The sequence below is a fragment of the Medicago sativa genome, chromosome 4, assembly GCF_051527215.1.
Source record: "Medicago sativa cultivar Bolivia chromosome 4, Bolivia_mono, whole genome shotgun sequence".
In the NCBI taxonomy this organism is placed as follows: domain Eukaryota; kingdom Viridiplantae; phylum Streptophyta; class Magnoliopsida; order Fabales; family Fabaceae; genus Medicago; species Medicago sativa.
The window spans coordinates 97,392,761-97,403,821 of NC_140752.1; the positions used below are offsets into that span (position 1 = coordinate 97,392,761).

Sequence of the window (11,061 nt, forward strand, 5' to 3'; positions counted from 1 at the left end):
TTACAAAATCCGAATTGTTTAACGTATTCCGGATTATGTAATCCGGAAACATCATTTTTCAACCTATTTGTTGACTTTCAACGTGAGTTACAGATTTTTCCGGATTTTGTAATCCGGAAAGCTCAAAAAATAGGGCGCGTTACATGATTTTTTCGGATTACATAATCCGAAAACCCGCTAAACACCCTTTTTTCATGGTGCTGATGCAATCCGGATTCTATATTCCGGAATACACCAGCACCAAATTTTTCATATGTAACAAATCTTCTAAAATTCTATGTGCATCTAAACTCTTAGAACCAGGACAAACTTTAAAAGTAAGAGTCCTTAACGATGTTGAATTTGCAAGTATGAACCGTATCAAACTCATTGCATGCTGAGAAATTCGACATGCTCTAACATGGATATTCACCATTTGCAGATTATTAAGGCAATCACTACTGCATTCTAACTCTTCTGAATGATCCGACACATGTACGGTAGAAACATCGATGTAACTCTGAAGTGTAAAAATTAAAGTGTCAAAATACAACAATAAGAAATAAGCTAAGAAGCTTAGGTAATCATGTTTACATGTATAATAAGTTCAACCAAGTCAGGAGCACATTGGAGTGCACTAACAATATACAAAAGTTCTCCTCTATCATTTGCTCCATGATTTTTACACCCAAAATTCAAAATTCCATCATTTATACTTTTTTTCATGGTGCTAATGCAATCCGGATTCTATAATCCGGAATGCACAAGGGCATTTTTGGAAAATTTACAGGGCGCGGGAGAAGACCATAGGGTGGGAAAAGTAATACTCTAATGTTAATTAGAAGCTTGGACCCAACTGCAGGCCTAGGTAATGGAACTAGGTTGAGAATCACAAAAATGGGTAGACATGTACTTGAAGGAAAGGTGATAATAGGAAGGAAGATTGGGGATAAGGTATATATACCTCGACTGTTATTGACACCATCTTATAAAAGAATTCCATTTTAATTTCAACGTAGACAGTTTCCTACGTCTGTATGTTTTACAATGATTATCAACAAAAGTCAAGGGCAGTCACTCAAATAAGTTGACATATATCTTCAACAACTAAGTTTCTCGCATGGTCAACTTTATGTAGCAATATCAAGGGTTACTTCAAGGGAATGGTTTGAAAATTTTGCTACTATATGAAAATGGTCATTGCAGTGATAGTACTTTGAATTTAGTGTTTAAAAAAGTGTTCCGTAATTTGTAGGCATGAAAAAACAGAATGATTATTTATACTCAAAATGATGACATTCAAATTATAAGTTGTAATTGTGCTATTAAACTTCGTTTTTGTCTACTATAATTACGATGTATATGACCCGTGCGGCAGCACGGGTAGAAAGTCTAGTTTGGTTAATCTAAAAAGTAAATAGTTTGATGGAGTGGAATAGTTTATGGACTAATATGATGAGAGTGATAGTTTATGTTTAAAATAAAATGAATTCAATCCGTAAACATCAACGATGTAATTTTTTTTACACATTCATCTATTCAAATCACTCAATAATTTCAAATGTTTTAAGCAAGTTTCTAAAATGTCTATTTGACATGATTAATTTAATTGGATATATACATTAAAAAAAAAAACCTATACAATAAGTGCAATGAAATTACTCTCAAACATAATTGGTGTTTGAGTTTTTTAGAAGGAAGACGGGTTATGTGGTGGAAATTGAAAACAAAATAATATCTTTTTGTAGTACTTTCTTAGTCCTAAATTATAACACGTTAATGAATATTTCACACATAATTGGTGTTTGAGTTTTTTAGAAGGAAGACGGGTTATGTGGTGGAAATTGAAAACAAAATAATACTCCCTCCGTTTCAAAATGAGTGTCGTTTTAGGTGTTTACACACATATTAAGAAATGCAATGATTAAAAGAAAGAGAATGGTTATTTTACCAAATTATCCTTATTAACTATTGGTTAGTTTTAAAAGTAATACTTTGGAAGTAGTGTGCAGAGTATTAATTAGAGGGTACAATTGAAAAAAAAAAGTTATTATTGCATTGGAAACTGAAAGCGACATTCATTTTGAAACAATTTTTTTTGGCTAAAGCGACACTCATTTTGAAACGGAGGGAGTATCTTTTTGTAGTACTTTCTTAGTCCTAAATTATAACACGTTATGAATATTTCACACGTATTGTCATATCTAATTAATTTTGTATGAGAAAAAGATGTTATCAGTTGTTTTGTAAAATTATTCTTAATAAATGATGTGGGAAAGATAAATTAAATAGTTGAAAGAAAATAGAGTAAAGCGATTTATAATTTAAAATAATTTTTCCCAAAACAACTTATAATTCAGAACAAATAATGTATTCAATTGCAGGGTAAAATGGTTCTTTTGATGCCTAGTATCCTTTTATACTCTTGGCTTGATGCCATTATTTTATTTATATATTATATTCCGACATTCAAAAACATTGTAGGCTGAAATGTTCTTTTAAGAATAAATCATATAATTTTGGATCCTAAAACTATAAATGCATTGCACTTTAGGATTTCAAATTTATGAAATATCAAATTCCTCTTTCAATTTGTCTAACGCCGGTCTGTCAAAATGTCACCTTTGTTGTAGGTCTCTCTTCAGCTCCTCAAACATGTCCTTCGTCGAACATAGTCTCCTTTTATTTTTAATTAAAGGTTCGTTGATGATAAACGCGGACCTCTGATTTTCAAGTCAGTGTGTTCCAATGCAATATTTAATCTAAACACATTGTAAAATATGATTTTATATTCATCTCTCACTTAAGTTGAATGAAATGGAATCGCCCCCATAAATTATAAAAGATGAACGATAAGATAGTTAAGAAAAAAAGGCCAAAATACTAGTATCATTGGTCCTAAACTTCTTCGAAAATAAATTATCACCTCTCTTGATCTCAATCATCATGCACCAATTGAATCTCAAGATCAACACAATTTTGAGGTATACTTATTTTTTTTATTGATTCCATATAATATATTTGATTCTACAATTTTGATATCTTAGTATTAAATTATGTAATTTTTTGTATTTAGTTAAAAGGTAAATGGATAAAGTTGACCTTGTAATATACGTGATGTTTGACGATGTAAAAAGAAAAACACAAATTTGACTTTTGTAATTTGAATTTCTTCCCATTTTTCCACTTTTTTTTCGTAGACATAAAAGTTCAATAAAAAAAGATACTTAGATGTTGAATTTTTTTCGTGATTTTTTGCAAACATGTTTAGAATATTAATATATGTCTTTTCACTTAAAATAATTTTTTTTCGACAAAGGACAAATTAATTATGAATTCTTAAAAGTCAACTTGGATCAACCTTAATATGGCACAAATTGTGAATTTTTAAAGCCTCAAAAACCCAAAATACAAATCAACAAAAATCTTAACTAGTTTAGAAAGTCAAATATAAAAATCTGGCCAAATAATCTAAAGAATTACAACTTGTATTGGTGGAGTCCACCAATATAGGCAACACTAGAGAAACCACACATATAACCACCAATATAGGCAACACTCGAGAAACCACACATATAACCAACCAACACTCAACCAGCCCAATAGCTTGCTACAAAGATGGCTTCTCCCCCTTAAAAACAATTAAATTAAATTAAATAATAAAAATTAAAACTTGTATTGGTGGGGTGCGCCAGCCCATGCAATAGTGCAACACATAGGCAACACTCGAGAAGCCCAGTAGCAAGCTACTGAGGTGGCTTCTCCCCCTCAAAAAAGTAATTTAATATCGTGTGACCCATTGGGCCACATATCAGATATTAAACTGATAAGAACAGATACTACACTTGATCTTAGCCAAAAGGCCGAGAAAGGTATGAGTTGAAATATTTGCTCGCCTCTGCTTTTATATCTCACATCCACCACTTACTTTCTAGAACTAGCGATGTGGGACTATTTGCAATAGCTTATTCTTGTATGGCATGACATGGCCAACAAAGACCAATTTCCAAGCAAAGGATATGTGATTTGAGCTTCCAACAAGGACAAATCTCATGCCAACAATACATTTTACAGATTTTGAGAAGCTCTCCAATGAATATTTTTAATCCCTGGATGAAGGAAAATGAATGGAAAGGGAATAAAAATGATGGCTACAGTTCTGTGAATTGAGTTTGAGTCTTTCTTCTCCCACCTTTTCTTCTAATTCAAAATTCATTGTAATCAACTTGAGTAGATTATCCATGTGAAGGACGCTTGCTGCAAGTCCTGTTTTCAATACAATCTTCTGCTCAGTTTCATTTTTGTTGACGCCGCTCAAACAAGTGCCTCATGAAGTGTAATATCACTTCTGGAATCAATTATCAGCTTTAAAACTAAAGTAGCTTAATTGGAATCAAACATACACTTCTCCAAGATCAGCCACAAATACTGCTAGAAACCATTTTGTTTAACAATGATGCTCGGAAAAGTTGAATGTTATGCTGACAAATATCTTCACTCCTACACATAATAATCAGAATAAATACGAGCATTAGCTATCATGAAACCACAACTTTGTTTCATACTTTCTTAGAGGTGAAGATGTCTAGAAGTTAAATATAAGAGAAAAATATTAGTAAGAATCAAATTGAACGACATGTTGCCTAAAATTGAAAGTTTATCTAAATGTGATGCAAAATAGAAGAGGATTTTTTGACAGAAAAAATTATATAAGATTAATAATTAACAGTAGAGTTGGCCTATAAATCGTGCTTGGCTTAATAGTTTGAGTGCTTGTATAAAACAAATTGACTGCAAAACCATTTGCCTTCACATGAAAAAAGTTAGAAACTTGAATTGGTGGGGTGCGTCAGCCCATGCAATAATGCAACGCCAATTAGTCTCATCTGAATAGAATTTGAATCAAATGTTAGTTGTAAAGAATCAAACCGGGTTGGTATTTACTTGTTTTTTCTAAACCTTCTCTCAAATTGAACCAACACCCCTTACCACCATAAGTCCACTGTGTCTCTTGCTACCACGACCTTGATAACACCTATCACAACCTACAGCATGAGCTAGCAACATAGTGCAAAATCGCGATCGCAAAACATTCAGCTGCAAACATGTGCTAAGAAATACCAAAGTTCGTCTCTTTTAAGCCCGTCGCAAATAGCAAACATAAATTGACTAGAGTGAATGGAAAACATGGTGCAAATGATTACTATTAAATTGTTTTGGGGAGAATACAGTAAATACAGAAAATCAAGCCGTAACCGTTAAAGACTATTAATATTTAGGAAAATGTTAACTTATGTCCTTAAGGTACAACAAGTTAAGAAGCTAAAAGTAGAATTTTTCTTTTTTTTTTAAATTGTGTTCAATATTATAAAAGTTTAAATATTTATACTTTCAATACAAAAATTATTACTTATTTCCTTTTATAGATCCTTAACCTATGCTCTAAGGGCACAGGTTAGCATGACCCTAATATTTAATTGCCTCCACTGGTTTCCCCCTACTAAATGCCACGTTGTCATATAACTTCATTGTGCTTTTATATTTTTCCTTTTACAAGGAAAGTTTGACTTTTTACTTGCATTGGGTAGGAGCAAAAGTTCAGCTGATTTATCCGTTCACATAATGAAAAGGATTGCTTAATTTTACTGTTCATTGACTCTCCCAGTTACAGTGTGGCATGTGGATTCTAGTATTTGTAACTCTAATTAGAAAGCAAAATTCTAGTTTGTTTTATGACTTTATCTTTAGCTCGCACTTGGCAGTGGTCTTCTAGTTTGGCTTTTCCTCTATTCGAGATTTATTGACTACTTTGATTTACATGTTATTGCGCAGGGCAGGTGAACGTTTAAGCCCTTGGGTGGCCGCTGGATGTTTTTACAATGGGCGTATCAATTCTATTCTTCTGAACCTTACTCTGACTTGAAATGGTTTCAGCTTGGTCTGTGCTTTAATCACTCTTGCAGTGATAATATCCATTTTCCTTTCTCGTACGTCTTTTCACTTGATATTTAATTTGTTGGTTATTATTCTCTGTGAAGGCCCCCGTATTTAAGGTGCTTTTCCCACCCACCTCAACATCAAAGTTGTGAATAACGTATTCTATAACACATAATGAGCTCCTGAAGACTACTGTTGCTTGGTACTTTTTTTTTTTTTTTTTTTTACTTTAATCAAGATTGACAAAATACAGTTAAATAACAATTAATATGGTGAAATGAAATTGACTAAGAAGATATTTATAAGTTAAAATTCAGGTGGGTGGATGTGATATGATTACATTTCAGCCCAAAAGATGCAACTCTGTAAGAGAAGTGTGCAGCTTAATAAACTTCAGGCATTGCTTTAGGCAATGATAAAATTGCATCTTTAAAAACAAAACATCCCAACAAGGTTGGATGAAAAACGAAAAATGATAAGGATAAATTAGCATTTCCCTTAATTTAATAGTAGCAATGATGAAATGGGAAGTTAGACGAGTCTATCAGCCTTCCACATTAATCCATCATGATCAATAATTTTACTTGGACCGTTGGTTACCATTACCAACCACAACCTGCGACAGGTCCACCTCTATTTTGTTGGCTTTTCTGGCAGCAATTTGCATCTTCGTGGATTTGTAATAGGTTGCATATAGAATCAGCTGCGCCACAGAAAACAATGTTCCAATTCCATTTGGTATCTGAGAGTTAACAAAGAACAACAACAATGGTCATCCATTCGCTTTATGTCTATTTCATCAATATGTTGAGGAAAAAGGGAAAAAAACAAAAGGATTTAATTTGTTTACAGTGATGAATTTGTCGAAAGGGAGGAGAGAGTAAGTTGTCCAAGCCACGCCATTTCCAAAGGAAGCAAGAGATATGGATAGCGGCATGTACTCAACGCTTTTAGTCATGATCACCAGTTTCTGTCAAATACTTCAAATTCAATATGAACGCATCCAAACCAAAGATTTAGATTAAGTGTTTGTTTGATGATTACTCACCATCACAGCTAAAGGTGCAACATACATCATAATGTTGAAGACAATGCATGTGGTACCAACAATGGCAGAGCGTTTCTCAACGTTGTGAACAAGGCTCAACGTGACAAATGTAAGAGCTGCGATGAAAACGAGTTCAACAACTAGCCACATAAGGACCTTGAGCCTTTTGTTGCCGTCAGAGTAAATCAAGAAGAGTGTGACATATATGATCTCAATCACACAACCTGAGCCGTTGATGGTTACCACGAGCACACTGTCCGGGTGCACCATAGGCAGACCGTACAGTGTCCATACCATGCAGTTAACAAGTGTTGCTAGGTATGGTGCTGGTGAGAATTGCTCCACAGATCCTTTCTTCCATATCGCTATAAAAGTTGGCCTGTATTATATATTTTTTTCGATACAATTATTCAATTAAACAAGGGGAATGTACACAAAGCATACAAGAGCCATATTCTTCTTTAACCTAGAAAAAAAAGAAAAAAAATCTTGCCCCAACATGGCATTACAGGCACAAATCAATAAAAAAAATCTTAAATATGATAAAATATTTAGTGTTTCCTTAATTGTTTCATAACTTCAACATTTATTGTCCTCGTATAAGAATAATTGATCACAATGCATTTAGAGATGGTACAAGGGAGTTAAGATCCTCTCCATTTATAAAAATAAATGGAAAATGTCATTTAAAAATAGATACACAAATAAAAAGGTTCTAGGCCCTATCATTGAGTGTGTCACACCATCATTAATTATTTTTTTTACTTTTTATGTGTTTACATCTCTCCAAATGAAGAAAGATAAAAATGGAGAGGATCTTAACTCGTATAGGGTGAGTTGCCCCCAACTGTTCAAAAATTCTAGTGCCAGGGACTGGTTGCTTCGGTTTCTAAATTTAATTGCTAGATATATTAGTGGGTCAGGTTACTGTAATAAATAAGTGAAAATTGGAAAGATCAAAATAAAAACTTGAAGTTAATATAAAGGTGTACTACCTCCGGTCACATTTATAAGCAAAAAACAATTTTTTAGGTACATTAAATAACTAATGTATACGGTCATATTTTATATGACTGTATACATTAGTTATTTAATGTACCTAAAAAATTGTTTTTTTCTTATAAATGTGACCAGAGGGAGTATTTACTTAGGTGGGGCTGAGGGATGATGGGATATTATCAATTTCCACATGCTAAAAATATGTTTTTGTTTTTGAGGAAATGCTAAAAATATGTTGAATTGTGATCAAAAAATAGTACTCCTTCCGTTTTAACTAGGTGGATGATAGGACACTACGAATTTTGTGTCAAGAAAATATACTAACACACATAAATGGAGGGTCGGTTGGGGTTCGAACCCCGATCATGACATCGAACCTAATAATTTTGATATTTTTATAAGTTGAGTTATGATTTAGGGACTCTAACATGTATTTTTTTTTAAGGAACAATGTTTTTTGCAGGAGTTAATATGCATGTATAACATGATAAAATTAATATCAAATTTGTATAGACTACGAAACCTATCTTATCTGTTTGGCATTAAATTATTCATGAAATAAGTAGTACTCCAATTTTGATGGCATTCATTCATTCCAACTATTTTTAGGGGGACAAAATATAAATAGTACTAAGTACCAAACCTGTTTTGGGATTTCAACCCCTTTCTATCACATGGCCAAATTAATACTGTTTGGGTTTGGGATGGTTTTCATGGATGGAGGAGTGTAGTAGAAAAAAGAGAAGTTTAATTATATATTTTATTCGACGGTTTTGTCAAAAAAAAAAAAAAGTTTTGGTGTTACATTTCATGTAATAGTATTTTTGTCGGTACATCTAAATTTTTATAAACTTTTCATAAATTTTTTTATTAAATTAATAAACGTAACACAATTTTTTTTCATAAACTATTATACTTCCTCAAATTCCTAACATTAAGGAGACTGGTACTAGCTCCACAAAAAATTGAAGTATATTATAAAAAAAAAATTGAAGCATATATTATCAAAATACTATCACTCTCTTTTCTCCATTTTCTTCCAAGTTCCATTTTTTTTCCATCCAAGTGTAACTCTTTTCTCCATTTTCTTCCAAGTTCCATTTTTTTCCATCTAAGTGTAACAATCGAAATGTTTTATTTTACATTTCTAAATTGCTGCTTTAGATAAGATAAACCAAATCCACAGAGACACGAATTGTTTATCTACTGCACTACTCCATAAATAGAGGATATCCATTTTGTATCATAATAGTCCTCTTGAATTAATAATGCAAAGAATGTCCACAACGGGCAATAAATAAACATCTAGCTGACCAAATTATAGTCATTAAAATGGCAAGTCACAATTTAAGTATATGATTAGTCCCACAGTCTCCAAATACTCCCTCAGTCGCAACTAATTATATGTTATTATTTTATAAAGTTATCCTTAATTAGTTGTATAAGAAAAACAAGTTAAAGAAAGAAGAAAGAGTAATGAATGCTAATAGTATAATATGAAAAGTATAATGCTTCAACTTATAATTTTGTACAATTTGTTTCTTCAAAACAACCTATAATTTGGGACAGAATGAGTATAACATTCTCTAACCATAAGATTTGTTGATTAAATCAAGGAAACTAAAGAAATTGATAGTAGTTCTCTAAAACAAAGTTGATAGTGGTTTTAATTATTAATGTTTGAATTTTCTTAAATTTTAATTTTTCTTTCAAGAGAGACAATTTTTTTTAAACATAATTTATTTCCATTTTCTCTCTTAATTGTCTTCAAAAGAGGCATATATATATATATATTTGACACACACATTATATTATTTATTGTTATTTTAAAAAGAAAGATACATAATATAAATAAGAGTGTGTTGGTAAATAAGTGATGCAATTCGAAATTTAAATGGGGTCTCACGAAAGAAAAAGAAAATTTCTCAAGATATATAGTAATAGTAATATTGAATAATTGATTATAAGCATTGAAAGCGGTAAATCATCAGAATTGAAGTATTTGTAAAATAAATAAAAAATTAATTCTTATAATTTAGAGAGACAAACTGCTGGTAAAAAAAAAAAAATCACGATCATTTGATTTAAAATATTCAATTAATTTATCAAGAACAGAGAAAGATGAAGCTTACACTGGGGACAAGAACAAGAAGCCCGAGATGATATTTCCTGAAGTTATGAAAATTGTGAAGACAAAGATCCATAAGATTCTAACAACTAAGAATATTAAGAAATTATATATGTATACATATATATATACACACATAAATTTGTAGTGTAACAACTAGCAAGTAAGAGACTTGAGTACCGACCTATAACACCAATAATTGTTCGAGCAATATGTGCTGCTGCTGTGGTCATGATATCTCCAAGCTCTGAAATAAAATGATTATAAGGGATGAGGTATGAAATGAATGAAATGCAAGAAAGAGAGGAATCGTGAAGAATATATATAAATTAAAATGAAGGTAGAGCTAGCTATACGAAATGAATAGGTTGATCATATGCATGACATGTATTGCTAATGCTGGTTGGTTGATACATCTGTGAATATAGTGCTTCTTAAATAGTGCAAATTCTGCTACCTCATTTAAATTGTCACTCTCTTAGTGATCAGATGCTGAGACCCTACTCACCAAGCTTTACAGTCATTAGAAAGCGACTAAATTCCTCAATGTTTTCCATTGACAAAAATAAAACAAAACAATAAATAATTAATGTTATGTTGTTTAGTAATGTTTCTATTCTAAGAAACCTCTTCCCCCATAGTCAATCAAGTGGTTACGGGTTAGGTTTCGACGATAAGTAAGTTTCACTTAAAGACGAATTATTTAAAGAACTAATTTTGAATCAGAAAATGCTTGTTGGCACGAGACCAACCAAACACGACATGCGACGAATGCATTTTGATCCTTAGATTGGAGAACTTTTATTTCTCTCTTCCATGTGGTTCTTTCAATGGCTGTTATATGTTTTGTTGGTTTGTCGTGGGTGTATATATCATGTGATATAGCACACTCTCCTTTAGAATCTTAATTGAAACAATATTTAAAAAGATTTTATTTATCTTTCGACTAAATTTTATGCTATTGAAATCT

At 31.9% G+C, this 11,061-nt stretch overlaps 1 protein-coding gene, 1 long non-coding RNA gene and 1 other non-coding gene across 3 annotated transcripts; all 3 read right to left on the minus strand.

Annotated features, from left to right (window-relative positions):
- Window positions 1–3,652: 3,652 nt before the first annotated feature.
- Window positions 3,653–5,103, minus strand: LOC146934356 (uncharacterized). Its single transcript, XR_015008457.1, has 2 exons — window positions 4,924–5,103; window positions 3,653–4,479 (listed from the first exon to the last, which is right to left on the minus strand). It is a non-coding gene; the product is annotated as an uncharacterized LOC146934356 (long non-coding RNA).
- LOC146934357 (U2 spliceosomal RNA) lies at window positions 3,661–3,855 on the minus strand. Its single transcript, XR_015009016.1, has one exon. It is a non-coding gene; the product is annotated as a U2 spliceosomal RNA (small nuclear RNA).
- Window positions 5,104–6,199: 1,096 nt separating the features above from the next.
- LOC146934358 (bidirectional sugar transporter SWEET4-like) lies at window positions 6,200–10,517 on the minus strand. The gene is made up of 5 exons (XM_085706234.1): window positions 10,276–10,517; window positions 10,096–10,132; window positions 6,965–7,343; window positions 6,767–6,886; window positions 6,200–6,658 (listed from the first exon to the last, which is right to left on the minus strand). The coding sequence occupies exons 1-5, from the start codon at window positions 10,322–10,324 to the stop codon at window positions 6,497–6,499; spliced, it is 747 nt and encodes a 248-aa protein (XP_085562360.1). The 5' UTR covers window positions 10,325–10,517; the 3' UTR covers window positions 6,200–6,496.
- Window positions 10,518–11,061: the final 544 nt, after the last annotated feature.